The sequence below is a fragment of the Bufo gargarizans genome, chromosome 6, assembly GCF_014858855.1.
Source record: "Bufo gargarizans isolate SCDJY-AF-19 chromosome 6, ASM1485885v1, whole genome shotgun sequence".
Classification (NCBI taxonomy): Eukaryota; Metazoa; Chordata; class Amphibia; order Anura; family Bufonidae; genus Bufo; species Bufo gargarizans.
This window is the reverse complement of record NC_058085.1, coordinates 289855220-289875527: the sequence shown is the minus strand read 5'-3', so window position 1 is coordinate 289875527 and position 20308 is coordinate 289855220. Positions and strand designations below refer to the sequence as shown.

Here is a 20308-nt window from a genome sequence, read left to right as displayed (position 1 = left end):
TCTGCAGATGCATGTGAATGTGTGGAAGTATGACCTTTTAGGGTAGTTTCAGACAAGCATTTTCACTGCAGAAAACACGCTCATGTGGGTGCTATATTTCCCCCTATGGACACTTTTCATCTGGGGTGGATTCGCAGGCATCATAATGATTTATGATCTTGCTGTCGGTAAGTCTACTGAACTTTAGTCACTTTATGGCTGTAAGTGTGCAGAACTGTAGCCACACAGTACCGTGACTAACGTTCAGTAGACTTATGGACGGGAAGGAGTTAACAACATCATAAATCATTATGATGCTTCAAATCCACTCCAGATAAGCAATGTCCATAATGGGAAATACAGCGCCCACATGGGGCGTGATTCCCGCAGTTAACACTCTGGTGTTAAGAGAGTGTTAAAACTCATGCACAGTGTTTGATTGGTATTATGTAGCATAGTCTGTCTGGCTACACCCCTGAGGAGCCACATCCCTGAGGGAAGTATGCAGCCATCTCCTGAATAAATTATTCAGCCCAAAAATGCAATGCAAAACACCACATATAGTAAATCCACACATAAAATCTGCAACAAGTATACCAGTACAGAGCACAGGCCGCAGTAAGTTTGAATGAGAACTTTTCTTTGGTGGAAATGCGTTATAATTGCCAGTTAGCATTCGTGTTGATGCTATTGTAATGTGACATCTCACTCTTTCTTTAAGCAGCTTCAGATGGTGAGTTCCCTGCGCACGGGAAGAAATATGAATTATCGTGTGCTGGATGTTGACTGGTGCTCATCAGACAAAGTCATCTTAGCTTGTGATGATGGTTGCATCAGAGTCCTGGAGATGTCCATGAAACCTGCATGCTTCAGAATGGATGAACAAGAACTGCTAGGTAGACTAAAATGTTTCCAGCAATGGTGGGGGCAAACACAAGTCACCTCGAAGCCTCAAGATCCATTAGAAATTCAATGATCTTTATTTTTTTCTATTGTTTTCTGAGAAATAATAAACACAGTACATGAGTTTTGCAGGTTTTATGAACTCATCTGAACATGAAGATGAAGTCGCCATAGAACATGTTCAGACATAATAGATTTTCGGTGTTAAAAGTCCATAACAAAGCAGATTTTTGGGGTCGGAGGGCATGCTGTGATTTTTCTCCTCCACGGCGTTACTGCTAGGCCTCATACACACGACCGTTCCGTTTTTTGCGGCCTATTGTAGAAATGCCTATTCTTGTCCGCAAAACGGACAAGAATAGTACATACTATATTTTTTTTGCGGGGCCACGGAACGGAGCAAAGGATGCGGACAGTGCACGGAGTGCTGTCCGCATCTTTTGTGGCCCCATTGAAGTGAATGGGTCCGTACCCGAGCCGCAAAAACTGTGGCTCTGATGCGGACCCGAAAAACAGTCGTGTGCATGAGGCCTTAGGTTGTAAGTTTTTGCTTGCTTTATTAAAATAAAATTGCAGATTTTTTTTTAAAGAAAATGCTGCCCATGGGCCATGTCTTCTAGTTCATCTCAGCCCTGTTTAATTGAAAGTGACAAGTTAATATAGGAGGTGATAAAAGTTGGTCATAGACATTAGTGTTTGTTTGTGGGGTTATTGGCTTGATCTGACGACAATCGGATATGTATTTTTGCAGTGTCCGTCGGTGGTGGCAGTCGGGGAGAGTTCTTGATGTACACCTCCGTTGCCCATAGGTCCCAATGTTAGCTTTCCCAGTGCCTACGGCAAACTGACACTGCGACGCACAGTGTAAAACTAAATTGAGAGTGCAAACATCAAATCAGTCCAATTTTTGCTTACCTTGAGGATGAGTAGTGTAAGGTGTCTGCTCCACGTCCTGAAGAAATAACATGCCGGCTCTCCTGAGCTGAACATGCTTGTAAATGGAAGGATTAGCTGTGATAACCGCCGACTAAACAACATTCAGCAAATAAACACACTGCGGTTTCAGACTGGAGAGGAAATGAAATACTGAATACATAAATGGCTGTAGAGTGATGGCTGTTTATGTTTCCAGATCCCGTCTGGTGTCCATACCTGCTTCTTCCAAGATCATCCCTCGTCCTTAAAGCCTTTCTGTTGCACCAGCCTTGGGGAGAGAAGCATTCCTTAGATATCTCTAGCACGTAAGTGGATTTGTTTTTACATTCACCCAAAGTGACTGTAATTTCTCCATTATAAAGCTGACATTTATTGTTATACACGAGTCTGCACAGTAAAGCCAACATAGCGACACAGTAAAGCCAACATAGCGACACAGTAAAGCCAACATAGCGACACAGTAAAGCCAACATAGCGACACAGTAAAGCCAACATAGCGACACAGTAAAGCCAACATAGCAACACAGTAAAGCCAACATAGCAACACAGTAAAGCCAACATAGCAACACAGTAAAGCCAACATAGCACTTTGTAGTTCTATTTCTAACTTTTTCCTGTAGGACCTTGTTAGCAGGTTGCCTGACGTATCATGGGCTGTTCGTCCATTTGTGACTACAAAAAAAGGGGGCACACATCATGTTTTTGTAAAAATTACAAAAACAGACATTGTGGGAGCCGGCTGGGCTATGGTGGTCTGGCATCTTTACCAAAATTTACACTACAACACTGGCTTAAATTATACCTGAAATTTTCGGCACCTCAAGCTGGTGTAGATTTCAGAGTCAGGTGCAGTTTGGGATTTGAACCTAATTACGAAGACTGGAGTACAAAATGCTAGTCTTAGTAAATCAGGGCCTATGTGTCTGCAGTACGTAGAAGCTCCTGTTTTATAACTTGTTTAGGGCTAGATAGGTATATTCAACCCCCAGAATTTGATGGTAGTAGCAAAAATGTTATTTCTCTGTTTACAACGCATTTGGGTGAAGAAATGTATGATGGGAAAGCTTCTGATTTATAGTCTGAACATAGGACACCATGTACCCAACACTAGTCAAAAAAGTGTCTTTTGGCCTCCATCATGCCAGTGTGGCAGTGATACTTTTGCTTCGGGCCACTGTTTAAAAACATAAACAACATGGCTTCTTCTTTTTTTTCGGCATTGAGACCAGTGGCCAATGTATACCACTGCATGGTTATACAGTGCCGTATGCTACAGAATGTTTGTGATATATGCCTTCAATGTATAGCGCAAACACTGTGTGAACATAGCCTTATGGACATTGGAGAAGGAAGCCTGAAACTAGTTCCAGAGACTATGCCAACACCTAATATTACATATCATCACAGTCCTCTCTTTGGAAAGCATAGGCAGAGGCTGGTGACATTATTCACAGGCGTCTGCCTGCCCTCTCCATGATTGCTGGGTCACCGAGTCCCAGAGCTTTACATGGTATCTAATGACCCTTCCAATCCATGGGTAAAGTTGAAAAGGTTCTTAAAAAATCAAAAGGGTGGTGCCGGGATATTTGATTTATATTAGGTAACGTCTTTCACCTATGTTTCTTCCAATTTCAGAACTAATACCGCCAAACTACAGAACTAGAAAGTATGATAATTGAGAGAGTAGCATGATGAAAATCATCTTGTGTGTGTTTTCATTAAAGTGACTTCCCAGAGCACGATGACATCAAGAACCTGATCCAGCAGCAAATCAACGCATTGACCAAGTGAGTGTCACCAAGTTTGTGTGATGCCCTGAAAGAGAAATGGGGAGTCAAAATGTGGTAACTTTCTAACCAAAGCCATATTTGCACAAAAATGTTTGACTTTTGGGAAATTTACACCGCTCTTGCCACTTTTAAAAAGTGTATGGGAAGAGAGTGTGTTTAGCTATGGTAATGTGGTGTATGCCAGATTTATCAATTGCGAATCACAATATTACGCCTGTAAAAACCGGAGTAACATCTGTAGATGCTATTTTCTAAATATTTGCTACATTTATCAAACAACGTGGCACGTTTAATTAATGTGATGCCTGTCAAGCCAAGGTAGACTCGCCCCCTAAGTGTGTGCTATAATTTCTAAATATTTAGGTCCAGTTTTCTCCCTGCCACCATCCCAAAAAGTTTTTATTCATTAAATGATGAAATTGGGTCTTGTGGGTGTCTTTTGGGTGAATTAAACTGTCATGTGAACGGTGACAATTTTTGTAACGGACTTTAGAATATGTGGGGCTACATAAGCAACAGGAAATTATTCACTTGTTACTTGAGAAAACACAATCATTAAAAGGGTTTTCCAAAATCTTTTTACAGGTGACCTATCCTCTGATGAAGATGGCTGCTTCATCAGTATCTGATTGTGGGGGTCTGACACCCGGGACCCCTGACAATCAGCTGTTTGAGAAGGCACTGGCGCTCACAGAAGGCACTCTCTGCTCATAGAGGTAAATGGGTCTCAGCTACGATACCAAGCATAGCCATTATCAAACGGTATCGCAGCTCAGACCCATTCACTTCTATGGGGCTGAGCTGTGCCTAGGTTATATGAACGTGACTGGGAGTGCTGGTTCCTTCTCAAATAGCTGTCGGACCCCCACTATCAGATAATGATGACCTTCAGACACCCCTTTAATATACCATTTACCTAATTGAAAGCATAGTAAAGCTAATTATATATACTATCTGTTACACTTACCTCCATAGTGATATAAAGGATCTTTTCCTGGACCCGGAGTTCACTCTCCTGCAGAGGTGCCTACTGGTTGCAAGGTATAGTAAAGCATGGTGTGGTGCTGTGAAAGCCTTAGGCCCCTTTCACACGGGCGTTGCAGGAAAATGTGCGGATGAGTTATGGGAACACCCGCGATTTTTCTGAGTGAGTGCAAAACATTGTAATGCGTTTTGCACTCGCGTGAAAAAAATCGCGCATGTTTGGTACCCAAACCCGAACTTCTTCACAGAAGTTCGGGCTTGGGATCGGTGTTCTGTAGATTGTATTATTTTCCCTTATAGCATGGTTATAAGGGAAAATAATAGCATTCTGAATACAGAATGCATAGTCAAGTAGAGCTGGAGGGGTTAAAAAAAATAATAAATAATTTAACTCACCTTAGTCCACTTGTTCGCGTAGCCGGCATCTCCTTCTGTCTCCTTTGCTGAACAGGACCTGGGGTGAGCATTAATTACATGAACAGGACCTGTGATGACGTCACTCCGGTCATCACATGGTCCGTCACATGATCTTTTACCATGGTGATGGATCATGTGATGGAACATGTGATGACCGGAGTGACGTCGTCACAGGTCCTGTTCATGTAATTAATGCTCACCCCAGGTCCTGTTCAGCAAAGGAGACAGAAGGAGATGCCAGGCTACGCGATCAAGTGGACTAAGGTGAGTTAAATAATTTTTATTTATTTTTTTAACCCCTCAAGCGCTATTTTACTATGCATTCTGTATTCAGAATGCTATTATTTTCCCTTATAACCGTGTTATAAGGGAAAATAATAATGATCGGGTCTCCATTCCGATCGTCTCCTAGCAACCGTGCGTGAAAATCGCACCGCATCCGCACTTGCTTGCAGAGGCATGCGATTTTCACGCAACCCCATTCATTTCTATGGGGCCTGCGTTACGTGAAAAACGCAGAATATAAAGCATGCTGTGATTTTCACGCAACGCACAAGTGATGTGTGAAAATCACCGCTCATGTGAACAGCCCCATAGAAATGAATGGGTCGGTATTCAGTGCGGGTGCAATGCGTTTAACTCACGCATCGCATCCGTGCCGAATACTCGCCCGTGTGAAAGGGGCCTTAGGGTTAGCTTTCAGGTGGGATGTCGATTTGATAACCCCAGTGTTGGCTGCGTCATTGCAATTTCAGACAATATTAGGATTGCCAGAAGAATCCCGTCATATAATTCATTACAGTTAAAAGGAAACTTAAATTGAACATTGAACAGGACGAGCTGATCAGATTGATGTACAGCTTGGTGGGAAAACATTACAACTTGTATGTTATAAATTTTTATTTTGGATTTTTCTTTGCCCAGGAGTCCAGTAGACGGTCCTATTCAGTGACTGACAGCCTTTCCTGTACCAGTGTAATACAGGTATAGCGGTCATTCACTAAGGAGGACCAACCCCAAAAGAAGTGTCCAACGTCTTGAGGATACAAAAATCGGAGCTTTAGTCAGACACAAATCCAGACATTTATTCAGACATTTTCAAGATAATTGCTTTCTATCAAAGAATGGAAAGATTTTGTTTATATTTTGTTCCCGACCCTGTCTTACTTACACAGCTGATGGGCTTGTTACAGTGTATTAGTATAGGCATCTCTCTGTAAGGTAAACATCCCTTTAAATGGGTTGTGCCAAGTTTGGAGGGTATTCCCCAGTCACATGGTAGAGGATAAGTAAATGTTCGGTAGGTGTCTGATGATAGGACCCCCCAGCCCCCTTCCCCGTCCTGGGGGTCCTGTTCGCCAATCATAATGGAGTGGCAGGTCGAGCATGCACCCTGCTCCTCCATTTATTTTCTGTGGTACTGGTAGAGATGGCCAATTGCTGTGCTCAACTATCTCCAGCAGTTTCATACATAATAAATGGATTGGCAGGGACAATGTTTGACGCAGGACAGGTGAACGGCACCTAAGTTCTCGGGATCGGTGGGGATCTGGCCGCTGGGATAATTCCTTTAGCCGCTATTCTGTGTGATAACTTTCAAACTTGTCACCTTCTCTTTAAAAGTATCAATAGCGTTTTTGTATTAAAATATCTTACAGTATTGTTTGTACAGAAACTTTAATTAGAAGGTAGTGTATGCCTAGTTTTAATAAGATTTTTCCCTTCTTAGGTTATATGGCGATGAGTCTGAGCTGCATTTTTGGACTGTGGCATCTCATTACCTTAAGGTTTTCCAAAGTGATGCACCTCACGTCAGCATTTCAGCAAACCCCTTGGACATCTGTTATGACCTGCTGTGTGAGAATTCCTATTTCCAGGTAACAGCAAAAAATCCAGCCCATTTGCTCTCAAAAATAGGACATACTGTACCTGGTGTGTACCAGCTGAAGGACTGACCAGGCCATTCCTCTCTACATATCTTTGTTCATGCTCACTACAACATGGAAGAGTTAATTGGGTAAAAGTAAAATATAATACACATGTGCATATCTGTATTATGGTCATGGAAACCAGCAGGACACCCAAAAACATGACCATAGGTGGTCTGAGAGATGCACCATGGAGAGCCAGACAGCAGTGCATCATAGGATGGCTTTAGAGGACAAACAGAGTTATAGTGGGCACCTTTCCAGCCTGTGTAAACAATAGCCCCAGAAGCCCCCCATAGCTTGATACAGTGGTAGGAAGTATCTGCGTTGCCCAGTGCTTATCCAGAACCCACATCAGGACCAGCTTTCAGCCTGGAAGTTTCGAGATCTGTGTAGACATGGACAGTCAGGGATTAAACCAACCTGTGCCTTGAATAGTGTACGCCCCGATATCTAAATTGCAAGACTGGAGCCTTTCCTAGTTGGCTATGACATTGTAGAACTGGGGATCCAGACTGATTATGGTACCCCGAATCTGTATCTATAACTGGAACCAATGAGAATTTTGTGTGTGCATAACGGTAAAGTTAGTGAATGTATCACAGATTTTTTTTGGTCTAAGCTTCTGTCTTTATGTCTTCTTTTACCTGCAGAAATTCCAGTTGGATAGAATTTGTCTGCAAGAGGTGAAGCGTTCAAGCTATGAACATACAAGGAAGTGTGCAGACCAGCTGCTTCTCTTAGGGCAGGTACATATTAACTGTGATAAGACGCTTTTATAGACCATGAAGTAGTGATTATGATGAAACTATGGGTTTATCACTAGTATGTACTGAGAAACAGATCAACTGTAAAATCATATACGGAGAGCCCTCTCTGGAAGACCTAGGTCACAGACCAGATTTCCTGTGACAGATTGTATCTTGGAGAGAACCACTCCTTTAGAAGACTATTTTTCAATGCAATTTTAAGTGATCAGTTTAACTGTAATTACTGAAGACATGCAAATTAGGTATAATTGCAGCATATCACCAAAATCCTTGTGTCATAATAATGACCACCCCTGACACTCAATAATCAACCCATTTGGGATATATACAGGGCAGGCGATAAATATTAGATCAGTCGGGGGTATGGCCAGTGAAACTACAGCCCTTCTTTATAATGGGGAAACCCAGTCCTCTTTTTCTCCCTACTATCGAAGTTACTGCCTCTCCATACAACTCTTTGGGAAATATGGAAACAGCTGATTGAGCCCACTCAGCAGTTTTCGTACTTCCAATAAAATTGGAAGGATCCGTAATTGGCATTCTTGGCCTGTGCTCCATTGAACCACTTTTTTAGATAGGTGATTATGTTAATGACTGGCATTCTCCTTTTAAAGGGGTTTTCCAAGAGTAAAATATTGATGACCTATCCTTACGATAGGTCATTAATATCTGATCAGTGTTGGTCCGACACCCGGAACCCCTGCTGTTAGAAGAGTCCTCGGTACTCCTGGGAGCACTGCTGTCTCTTCTTAGGCTATGTGACTTTACGTTCATCTAACTTATGGCCTATATGCAACTCAGCCACATTAAAGTTATGTAGCATGGGCTGCAATGCCAAGCACAGCCACTATACAGCGTACAGCGCTGTGAGCAGGCTGCAGTGCTCACTGGAGAGCCATGGCCTTTACAAACAGCTGATCGGCAGTGGTGCTGTGTGTCAGACCCCACGATCAATATATACTGACTGCACAACCCCTTTAACAGCCAGATTGTATCTAAAATCACAATGCACATGCCAGATTTTGCTTTACTTTTTGCCAGTTAATTTATTTATGTCTTTTACAGACAGACCGAGCTGTACAGCTGCTTCTAGAAACCAGTGCTGACAACCCACAGTATTACTGCGATTCCTTGAAGGCATGCCTCGTTACCACAGTTACATCCTCTGGACCCTCCCAGAGCACAATTAAGTTGGTAGCAACCAACATGATTGCCAATGGGAAACTGGCAGGTAGGGCTTGAGGAATTTGTGAATGGCTGACACTGAGACACACATTTTAGTGCCACCACAATGTCTGTTAGTAAAGATCTGTCTTCTTCATGAAACATCTTTTCTCGTAACTCCCTGCTATTCCTCTGGTATTATTCTTACAAGTTTATGCTTAAATTCACAACTGGGTGTTGGGGGCGAGTTGGCACAAAGTCTGACACTATCCAATCAGTGCCGATAGTAGCAGACTGTGTAGGGACACACATCTTTGATAAAGGGAATAGTAACACCTAGTTCATATGTTTCTACGAGGGATAACAGATAAGCGGCACATTGTAGAGAAATGGGAAAAGATTCTCCAGAATTGTTATTTAATAAGGAATGCACGTATCTACTAATACAGACGTGGCAGGAGGGGTGACAAGTGACCAAGTCGTGCTCTACTCAGAGCAGGAAACATTGGCATTTGGAAATAAAGAATCAGGGTATTTAAAGGGAACCTGTCACTTTGAACATGATGTGTGAGTGGAAGACAGCATGTTAAAGAGCAGGAGGAGCTGAGCAGATATATAGGGGTCATTTAATAAGAACAGTGTTTTAGGTCTTAATAACCCCATGCGCTGTCATGGATCCGTCAAAGTTATGAAGAGGCGCCGGCCTCTCCATAACTTTGGTACATCCGCTGCCGGTCAAACTGTAAGCCAGCTTCCACGCTGGCTTAAATTTAAACAATTTTCCACGTCTAAAACAGGTGTAGAAAATGATAAATGGGATGGGATTGCCGGCCCGTCCCCGCTACTCCCCATTTTTTAGACCTGGAGTGAGCTGGAAAAAGTTGCAGATTGCGGCACAAATAACGTTTGCACCGCAGTCTGCAACAGATATATGCTAGAAAATGTATATGGCATATATCATTTAGTAAATGACTCTTATAGTATTTTAGGATTCAGTAAAAGTGGTTTATTCTGGGCTAAGAAGTCAAGGAGGTGGTCCTATCAGTGATTGACAGCCTGCCCTCTATGGCTGATAGGATGGACTACTTAATTTCAAAGCCCAGAATAAGCAGTAATTTAAATCAGTAAAATACAAGTTTTACTGAATCTTTTCCCTTAAAACTATATTTCTTGCTCGTATCATTGGGGGACACCAAAGACCATGGGTATAGCTGTTGCCATTAGGAGGCGACACTAAGCAGAAAAGTGTTAGCTCCTCCTCTCAGCTATACCCCTCCTGCAGACACTGAGCTAATCAGTTTTAGCTCAGTGTCCGTAAGAGGCAGACATGTTTTCCTGCTGGTCTGCCAACGCTTTATATATTTTTTTAAATGTTAAGGTCCGGGCTACAGGTGGACTCTAACCACCTGTTTTCCCCAGTGGGTCCTCAAGCCCGCTGCTCATTCCCCACCTCTGGAAGACAAGGGGGAACAGTGGATCTCAAATGCACTGTTACCCGCCAGCAACAGTGTCACCTTGACTCCTACTTCCAGAAGTGTAATTTTAACAAATAACCCTTGGAGCTCCCGTCCTATTTTGGGCCTAGTTCCCATCGTCCTATAGCACTACAGTGGGGCCAGTGGCGCAATGGATAGGCGGTGTGCTTGCACTCCTGCTAGCTACATACGTCCTGTAGCATCGGCAGAGTAGTTGCGCAACCAGTAGTACTTGCACTACTAGTGGATACTGTACATCATGTCGGGGTCCCCCTCTTTCCAAAGGTGGAGTAATTCCCCTACCTCTGGAAGCTTCCGCCTCTATCGCATTATCCGTCTTTCTTAGGTGGAGTGATTGCTTGCACATTAACTACCGCGACTACTCTCACTTCGTCTATTTGCTGGATACGGTTCCTACAATTGCCTTATCCCCCCCATCTTACATGGTATTTTGGCACTACCACTGGATACTGTGACTACTTTCACACTATCCCCTTCCTCAGAGAGTCATTTTACAGATTGGTGTCGGGTGCCTGCGTGGCGGCCTCTGTCTTCCCTGGGTGTTGATACCTTTCCTCGTGCCTTGAGTCCATGGCACCATTCTAATTTTGTTGATGTTTATTGGTACGCTCGGCCTCCACACTCCTTCAGTAGGTGAAATGTCCTGCACTGGGTGCCAGTTTTCTTCCTTCTCAGGTGGTAGTATACGTATATAAGTATACGCTAGCACCAATTCATGGTGGCTACTGCTGTTTGACCTCATTTTCAGGTGAAGTCCCTCCTCTGGTGAGGCCACGGGTGCTGGTATGGTCTCCCCCTATGAGGCAGTCTTTAGCTGGCAGTAGATTTTTGGGCTACTGTGTGACCCCTTTCCGGGAAAAGCGTTTGTGTTCCTTCTTCAAATGGCGACAGTTACTATGTTCTGGCTACAGGATGTATTGTCAGTGGGCGCGGCACCCGGGGTTCTTGCCACACCCCTTTCCTCCAAATGGAGTATCGGCCCTAGCTTTTCGTGTGGTTTCTACAAAACATTTCTCCTTTTGGAAGTGAAACTTTCTCACTCGTTGTAGCTGTGCTTGTGTCTACTTTTCCTTCTCCCACAGTTGGCACTGTGCTCCTGTTCTGCCATCACTGGGTGTGGTAGCTCCACCAAGCATGGTATATATGGTGTTCCTGAGAAAGGGACTGAGAGGTACACTTATTCCTTATAGCTCTGGTCAAATGCCCATACAAAGCCATGCTGCAAGTTATGGGTTTGTTCGCTTCTGGAGGGCATTCCAGTTTTCTGTACCTGGTATAACCTACCGATTTCTATGGCACTGGCTTAGCGCCTTGTTCCCTTCACATGTAGTGCATTGCCTCTACCATCTGCTACGGTGGCGGCACCAGCGTTACCTCCTGGTGGAGTTTGGGTATGCACTTATCCAGTTGCATATGTGAGTTGTCTGCATTTCTTCCCTCGCCAGGTAGAGCGGTCGTACTGTCCTTATTGTCACCACTAATATTCAGACATCAACGTCACTTCTACCTGTTCCCTTGGACTAGATAATTTCTTTCTCTAGTTTCCGATCAGGTCTGTCAGTCCAGGCAGCCTTTTTATAGGTATCAGACGGCTTCTCTCCTCTCTTGTTACAGAACTTAAGGTCCTCCTCTACATACCTCTGCTTTCCACATTGTCATTTTCCTTGGGAAGCACTCTTATGAGGCAAACCCCTTAGCCGTAGGTCTCAAAGGGACGTTTTTTTTATCCTGGAGGACACTTTTCTTTTTCCTTCCAGGTTAATCCCTTTTTCTCGCCCATTTTCCTTGGGGGACACAGACCTTGGGTATAGCTCAGCTCCCTAGGAGGCGTGACACTAAGTAAAACTGTTAAGCCCCTCCTCCATCAGCTATACCCTCAGCCTGGAGATAGAGGCTACCAGTTTTAGCTTAGTGTCCAAGGAGGCAAGACACTCCCTGCTACTGCAGGGCTGTTTTCTCCTTGTTATTTTTACTTTTTCTTCTAATTTTGTTATTTTATTTTTTCCTAGGGATACCAGAGACGCATTAGACCTCTCTGCTCTCTCGGGGTTGAGCTGCGCCAGTGCCAACTTATCTGCACTGCTGCCTCCCCCACAGAAGCAATAGGAGGATCTGGGCAGCAATGGCTCCCCTACATCCCGCCAGCTAGGGGGTCGCCCGCACGCCAAGCCCCTCTTCCAGCTTCCTGCCACTGCGGTGCCAGTGGCTGAAGGGGCGACCCTGCTGGAAAGGACTGAGGGTGAAGACGTCGGACGGTGAGATGGCTATTCCAGCCCATACCCCGTCCCTATCTGCAGCATCTACCCCTCTGGGTAAGGGGGGCACCCGTGGTCGCTCATTCTGAGCGCTCATCTGCAGGACAATGCAGCACAGCAGCATCCTCAGCACCCCCACGCCGTTCCCCCCCACGCTGCTATCTTTCTCCCTCCCCCTCATTCGGGGCTGACTCCATTTTTCTCTTCTCTCTCTCCCCCTTCCCGCCGAGAACGGGGGGCGGGGATTAGCGGTCCCGGCAGGGGGCGGGGCTTACACGCGTGTCATTTTGGGGGCGGAGCTACGTTCTCCTTCACAGGAGACATTTCAAGCGCTGGAGGGGGCGGAGCTTGTTCCCCGCGCTTTCTGCTGAGGTTTCCCGCGCTTCCTCACTCCTGACAGGAAGCTGGGACACGGTGGGGGACTCTAACCTCCTGTGTACATCGCTCGGCTTCTGTGGGCGCTCTCTGCTGCTCACTGCTGTTCACTGCTTCTCTGCTGCTGCTGATCTGGGCCATCTCCTGACGTTCTTCTGAGGCACTGGTAGGACAGTTAACCCTCTCCTAACCCTCCTGGTCATAGCTGCTATAACCCTTTGTGGTCTCTATATTAGAGTACAACCACACTTCAGCATGTCAGATCCCACAGGTGCCCCCAAACCCTGGTACCATGCCTGTACCGCCTGTAAGGAACTTTTTCCGCGTGGGCAATCTGAGCCGCATTGCCTTGCATGTCAGGCCCCGGTGCAGGGCCCGCTTCCCGCTGCGCCCCCCGGTGCCTCTGAACCCCCTGACTGGGCTAGGTCTCTGTCTCAGGCGGTGGAAAGCCTTACACACGTAGTGGGCCGTCTCGTGGATAGACCGCCTCTCCCGCAGGCTGCCACAATCCCTGTCGCACCCGCTGGGACTACCGTTTCTGCCGCCCCCACTGGTTCCCTGCCTCCCAGCGAATCTTCCAGGGCCCGGCATACTCAGAAACGTTCAAGGGTTGAGCGCACATCTTCTCCAGATGCTTCGCTCTCTCCGCCATGCGTGCGAGCTCAGTCAAGTCTATCCTCTCAAAGGGATACGCTTTCTGAGGGAGAACTGGCGGATTCGGACGTGGACATGGACTCAGAGCTTCCGTCCAAATTGGCGTCCGCGGTGGGGCATCTTGTCACTAGCATCCGTGATACCTTTCAGCTACACGATGACCCCCCCAGCTCTGAACAGGCCGGCGTGTCCTTTCTCCGCCCCAAACAGGCCTCCAAGGTTTTTCCCATACACGCTGATTTTTCTTCTGTGGTATCCAAGGCTTGGACTCGGCCTAACGTCCGCTTTATTACACCCAAAAAGCTGGACATTTGTTATCCCTTTCCAGCGGATTCTGTGACCACGTGGACATCCCCGCCTAAGGTTGATCCTCCCGTGGCTCGCCTGTCCAAAAGCACTACTATTCCTGTACAGGACGGATCTTCCCTCCAGTCTGTTGAGGACCGTCGTACGGAATCCCTCTCCAAGGCCATATTTACTGCCTCTGGTTCGGCCCTTAGACCGGTCTTTGCCTCCGCCTGGGTTGGCAAAGCGGTCTCTGAATGGGGTTTGCAACTGGAACGGGAGTTGGGGTCGGACGTCCCTGTTCAGGACCTCCGTTCCTTAGCCCAACTAATTGTTCAGGCCGGAAAATTCGTCTGTGAGGCCTCCCTTGATGCGGGTGCCCTCATTGCCCGTTCCTCTGCCCTGGCAGTTTCTGTCAGGAGGGAACTCTGGCTGAAGGTTTGGGCGGCGGACGCCGCTTCCAAACGCTCTTTGGCCGGCCTACCATTCACGGGTTCCCGCCTGTTCGGAACCCGTCTGGACGAACTTATATCAGAGGCCACGGGTGGGAAGAGTACTCACCTCCCCCAGTCCAGGCCAATGGGCGCCCCCCGTGGTCGCGCTGGTTCGTCCCGTTTTCGGTCCTTTCGCAAGCCCACCGGGTCTAGACCCGCGGCCAGTTCTTCTTCCTCTGGCCCAGCCCAGGATAGACGCAAGAAGCCGTTTTTTCGGACGCAACCTACCTGGCGCAAGTCCCAGCCTGCACGGGCTCCCACAGGCCAGCAGCCCTCTGCCTGAAGGTGCGCCCCCACCCACCCGGGTGGGGGGCCGCCTTCTCCTATTCAGGAACGTATGGCGGGCCCACATCTCAGACGCATGGGCGCTCGAGATTGTATCTTGCGGATACAAAATCGAATTTGCGTCCATTCCGCCAGACCGTTTCTTCCGATCCCGTCCTCCGCGAGATCCCGTACGAGTGGCCGCCTTCTTCGCGGCCATTCACTCTCTAATGGACAAGGGTGTCGTCGCCCCCGTGCCTCCGACGGAAAGGTTCAGGGGGTTCTACTCGAACCTCTTTGTGGTTCCCAAGAAGGAAGGCTCAGTGCGTCCGATCTTGGACCTAAAACGCCTGAACCGTTTTCTCCGACTGCAGAGATTCCGGATGGAGTCTCTCAGGTCCGCAGTGGCCTCCCTGGAAAGAGGGGATTTCATGGCCTCAATCGACATTCAGGATGCATACCTCCACGTTCCGGTTGCTCCATGTCATCACCGCTTCCTGCGCTTCGCGGTGGGGGACGATCACTTCCAATTCGTCGCCCTTCCCTTTGGTCTGGCGACGGCTCCTCGAGTGTTCACCAAGGTCCTGGCCCCTGTCTTGGCCCTTCTACGTTCAAGAAGTGTTTTTCTTCTCCCATACTTGGACGACATCCTGGTCAAGGCACCCTCCTTCTCTCAGACATCCCGCAGTGTGGAACTCACTCTGGAGACCCTGACGCGGTTCGGTTGGATTATCAACCACCCCAAATCTTCCCTTACCCCCTCCAGACGGCTGATCTTCCTGGGGATGCTCCTGGATACAGAGTTGGCGGAGGTCCGCCTTCCGTCGGACAAGCGTCTGGCCCTTCGCGGGTCGGTTCGCAGTCTCCTCCGTCATCACCGCCCTTCCCTCAGATCCAGCATGCGGTTGTTGGGAAAGATGGTTGCCTGTTTCGAAGCGGTGCCGTTCGCACAATTCCGATCCCGCACCTTTCAGAGGGCAATTCTGTCGGCCTGGGACAAATCACCGAGGAGTCTGGACAGGACCTTTCTTCTGCCTCCCCTGGCTCGGGCTTCCCTCGGCTGGTGGTTGCATATCCCTCTAAGGGGGAAGTCCTTCCTTCCACTGAACTGGCTGGTGATTACCACAGATGCCAGCTTACGGGGGTGGGGGGGGGGGTTTTCCCTCCCCGGTCCGTCCAGGGCGTTTGGTCTCTATCGGAGTCCAGACTTCCAATCAATATTCTGGAACTGAGGGCGATTCTTCTGTCCCTCAGACACTGGACCCATCTGCTGAGGGGCCACCCTGTTCGGATCCAATCGGACAATGCCACGGCTGTGGCATACATAAACCATCAGGGAGGCACTCGCAGCGCTGCAGCGATGCAAGAGGTGACCCTCATTCTCCTCTGGGCGGAGACGCACGTGCCGGCCTTATCTGCGATTTACATCCCGGGGGTGGACAACTGGGCGGCGGATTTCCTCAGCCGGTCCACCATCGACCCGGGAGAATGGTCCCTGCACCCAGAGGTGTTCGAAGCCCTTTGTCTTCGCTGGGGTCGCCCCGACGTGGACCTCATGGCCTCCAAATTCAACCACAAGGTCCCCCTATACCTGGCCAGGGCACGGGACCCGAAGGCATACGGCGCCGACGCGCTCGTCCTTCCGTGGCGCGAATTCTCCCTTCTGTACGTCTTTCCTCCTTTTCCCCTCCTGCCACGGGTTCTTCGGAGGATCGCGGTAGAGGGCGTCCCCGCGATTCTAATCGCCCCGGATTGGCCCCGCCGGTCTTGGTACGCCGACCTAATGTTGCTGTTGGCAGACGCACCGTGGCCACTGCCCTCCAGGGAAGACCTTCTCTCTCAGGGACCGATCTTCCACGAGCATTTAGGCTCGCTACGTTTGACGGCGTGGCTATTGAGACCGCCGTCTTAACGCGACGGGGTTTCTCCGCGGACGTAGTCCGCACCATGATCCGGGCTCGTAAGCCCGTATCCTCTAGGATCTACTATCGGGTTTGGAGGTCCTATCTGGGGTTCTGTGAGTCCCGGAGCATCCCACCTCTCCGGTTTTCTCTTCCCACAATCCTGTCCTTCCTCCAGTCGGGTCTGGACCTGGGGCTGTGCCTCAGTTCTCTGAAGGGTCAGATTTCGGCGCTGTCTATTCTTCTCCAGCGTCCCCTGGCCCCTCTAGGGCCAATTAAGACCTTCTTACAAGGGGTGGCTCACTCTGTTCCGCCGTACCGCCCTCCAGTTCCTTCCTGGGACCTGAATGTGGTGCTCTCGGCGCTCCAATCAGCCCCCTTCGAGCCTTTACGGGAGGTCTCCCTTCGCCTTCTGTCCTGCAAGGTCATCTTTCTTGTGGCCGTCACGTCTCTCCGACGGGTGTCGGAGTTAGCGGCTCTTTCTTGCTCCGAACCTTTCCTGATCTTCCACCAGGATAAGGTTGTGCTTCGGCCTGTCCCGACTTTCCTGCCAAAGGTGGTCTCCGCCTTTCACATCAATGAGGACATCGTCCTTCCGTCGCTCTGTCCCTCTCCTTCCCACCCCAGAGAACGGGAACTGCACCGTCTGGATGTGGTCAGGGCGTTGAGGATTTACTTGGAGGTCACCGGGTCCTTTCGGCGCACGGACTCCCTGTTTGTGGTTCCGGAGGGTTCGCGCAGAGGGTTGGCGGTCTCCAAGGTGGCTATTGCCCGTTTCATTAAACTGGCGGTGTCTGAGGCTTATCGAGCCAAGGGCAGACCTCCGCCTTTCGGCGTCACTGCTCATTCCACCAGAGCAGTCGGAGCTTCCTGGGCGCAGAGGCATCGGGCCTCGGCTGAACAGTTGTGCAAAGCAGCCACTTGGTCCTCTCTGCACACTTTCACAAAGTTCTATAGGGTGCATACGCATGCATCAGCGGATGCTGCTTTGGGCCGCCTGGTTTTGCAGGCAGCGGTTTCCTGATGCTCTGGTGGTGTTCCGCCTTGGGTTTGTGGTCCCTCCCTTCTTGGACTGCTCTTGAACGTCCCAAGGTCTGTGTCCCCCAAGGAAAATGGGCGAGAAAAGGAGATTTTTGTATAACTTACCAGTTAAATCTCTTTCTCGCTCTTCCTTGGGGGACACAGCACCCACCCTTCTGTGTTTGGTTACAGGGTTATGGTCTGGCGCCCCGTTGGGTTGCTGGCTGGTTGTTTCCGTTATTGGTTGTTATCCTTTCACTACTTGGACACGCAACTGGTAGCCTCTATCTCCAGGCTGAGGGTATAGCTGATGGAGGAGGGGCTTAACAGTTTTACTTAGTGTCACGCCTCCTAGGGAGCTGAGCTATACCCAAGGTCTGTGTCCCCCAAGGAAGAGCGAGAAAGAGATTTAACTGGTAAGTTATACAAAAATCTCCTTTTTTTTTCTTATTTTTTTGGGGGTTGGTCGTTTCCACTGCCTTGTTCTATTGTCTCTTCTCTCCCTCAAAATGTTTTTCTTGTGGGCCATGGTCATGTCAAACATCAAGGTTCTCTAGCCCTGACTTGTTCATGGTCTTGCTGAAGTGTTCTTCTCCTCTGGCAGTCTAGTATGCAGTTCGGGGTTGTTGCCTTCTGGCACCCCTACTTCTTCCCCTATGGGGAGCAAGATTCGTCACGTTTGCAGTTCTTTGTCCCTTCGGTTTCCAGACACTGTTTTTCAATTCATTTATTTATTTTTTCTCATGCCATGTGGTGTCTGTTGATCACTCTAGGGTGTTTTTTTTCTTGGGGTACTGATCCTTGGGTATCACTTCTTTAGAAGTTTTCTGGGCCCAGGGTTTGTTTTCTCTCTTCGGTATTCCTGCAGTCGCTCCGTTTGTTCTGGTGACTGACTTGTTTTCTTTCTGGTCCATCTGTGGATATTCTGTATGCTCTCCACTTTTTCCGAAGTCTCCTAAGCCGTGGCTTATGTCCCCTGTGCTGTTCTTCTTCTGCCCAGCCGGGGCCTCTGTGTATTCAGCCGCTCTCTGGCTGGTCTTCCTGGGAATGGCTCTTCCTGCCCTACCCATTTTTTCAGGGTTTTTTGGTGTGTCCTTCCCCTGTCATTCTGTGCAGGGCGTTATGAAAGGTTTTGGATTCGTTCTGGTCTTATTCTCTCCCCATGGTACTGCTCTTTAACGTCCCATGGTCTTCTGTGTCCCCCAAAGATACGAGTGAGAAAATAGGATTTTTTGTGCTTACCTGTAAAATCCTCATCTCGCTGAGTTCATTGGGGGACACAGCTCCCACCCCGTAAGTACATTGCTGGCTCTCCTTGATGGGTCCCTCCGTTTCTTGGTTCTGACCCATCTCCGTATTTCTTCCTTTTTATTTTTTTCTGTTGGCTTCTCCTGGCTGCTCCTACTGCTTTCATACAAACTGATTAGCTCAGTGTCTGCAGGAGGGGTATAGCTGAGGGGAGGGGCTAACACTTTTCTGCTTAGTGTCGCCTCCTAGTGGCAGCAGCTATACCCATGGTCTTCTGTGTCCCCCAATGAACTCAGCTAGAAAAGTATTTTACAGGTAAGCACAAAAAATCCTATTATCAATCTGCTCTGCCCCTATCTTTAATATGTTGCCTGCAGATTACTTTACATTTTCCTGGTGACAGATTCCCTTTAGATATAATGGAAAGTGATTATTAATACTTATGACTGGATAGGGTAGGGATTTATTTTTGATATACTGTAGAAAACAAGTGATTAAATTAAATCCTTATGACTGTTTGTATTCTAAAGCGATATCATCTTTGTAATATTATAGGATGACTGGATTTTTTCTATAAGAATTGTATAAGAATTCATACAAACATAATTATTGCTGAAAAAAAAGCAATACATAGATAAGAGGTATGATTTTGGAAATGATGCTGAATGTAGTGCTGTATTCCGTAGAAATAGCAGACTATAATAGGATACCAAAACTAACAGTATTAAATTGGTTGTCTGTTTACACAGAGGGGGTGCAGCTGCTCTGCCTGATAGACAAGGCTGCAGACGCCTGCCGCTACCTCCAAACTTACAATGAATGGAACCACGCAGCCTGGCTGGCAAAGGTGAGTACTGCAGATGTTAATGGTCAGGTACATTTATTATTTATCGCTGTCAGTTCGCTTTAATGTGGACACCCCACAGCTATAGGAACCAGAAGGATCTTATGTTGAACTAAGTCTGGTTCACTAGAACAGCTGGAGGTGAGAACATTACGGCCATAATACACACACTGAAATGCACCTGTATTATACCTTGGCCACAGTGGTTCCATTGTGAGGCTACAGAAAATGGCAATTTGGGGTGTGTTCACATATGTTTTTGATCTCTGGCAGACTGTTATGGCAAAAGAATAGACTGCTGGAGTTCACTGTATCTGGCATAGGTGGATCCCCCCGTGCACTGCCAGATCGACATTGACCATGATGGCATCCGGATGATTTCCAGCTTGTATGCCGGCTTTTGGCCAGACAAAAAATACTGCATGCAGCACTTTTTGCCCAACCAAAAGCTGCCATATATGCCTGAAACTGGTTGTATCCTATTCTAGTCAGTGGCGATCTGATGGTGCATGGCGGTATCCAGCTATGCCAGATACATTGAAATCCAGCAGTCTTTTCCTTTGCCGGAACAGACTGCCAGACTTCACAACCCACATATGAG

The 20308-nt window shown here is 47.8% G+C and overlaps 1 protein-coding gene across 4 annotated transcripts in view; it reads left to right on the top strand.

Annotated features, from left to right (window-relative positions):
- WDR11 (WD repeat domain 11) overlaps nucleotides 1-20308 on the top strand; it is a 156148-nt gene that overhangs the window by 130063 nt on the left and 5777 nt on the right. For 2 of the 4 annotated variants that reach the window (XM_044296331.1, XM_044296329.1), the window contains 8 exons: nucleotides 704-875; nucleotides 2015-2123; nucleotides 3543-3605; nucleotides 4584-4649; nucleotides 6739-6886; nucleotides 7591-7686; nucleotides 8773-8938; nucleotides 19613-19710. In XM_044296331.1, the coding sequence (XP_044152266.1) occupies nucleotides 704-875; nucleotides 2015-2123; nucleotides 3543-3605; nucleotides 4584-4649; nucleotides 6739-6886; nucleotides 7591-7686; nucleotides 8773-8938; nucleotides 19613-19710 (918 nt within the window). Of the gene's footprint in view, nucleotides 1-700; nucleotides 876-2014; nucleotides 2124-3542; nucleotides 3606-4583; nucleotides 4650-6738; nucleotides 6887-7590; nucleotides 7687-8772; nucleotides 8939-19612; nucleotides 19711-20308 lie in introns of all 4 variants that reach the window. The other 2 variants (XM_044296330.1, XM_044296328.1) reach the window with 1 other exon arrangement.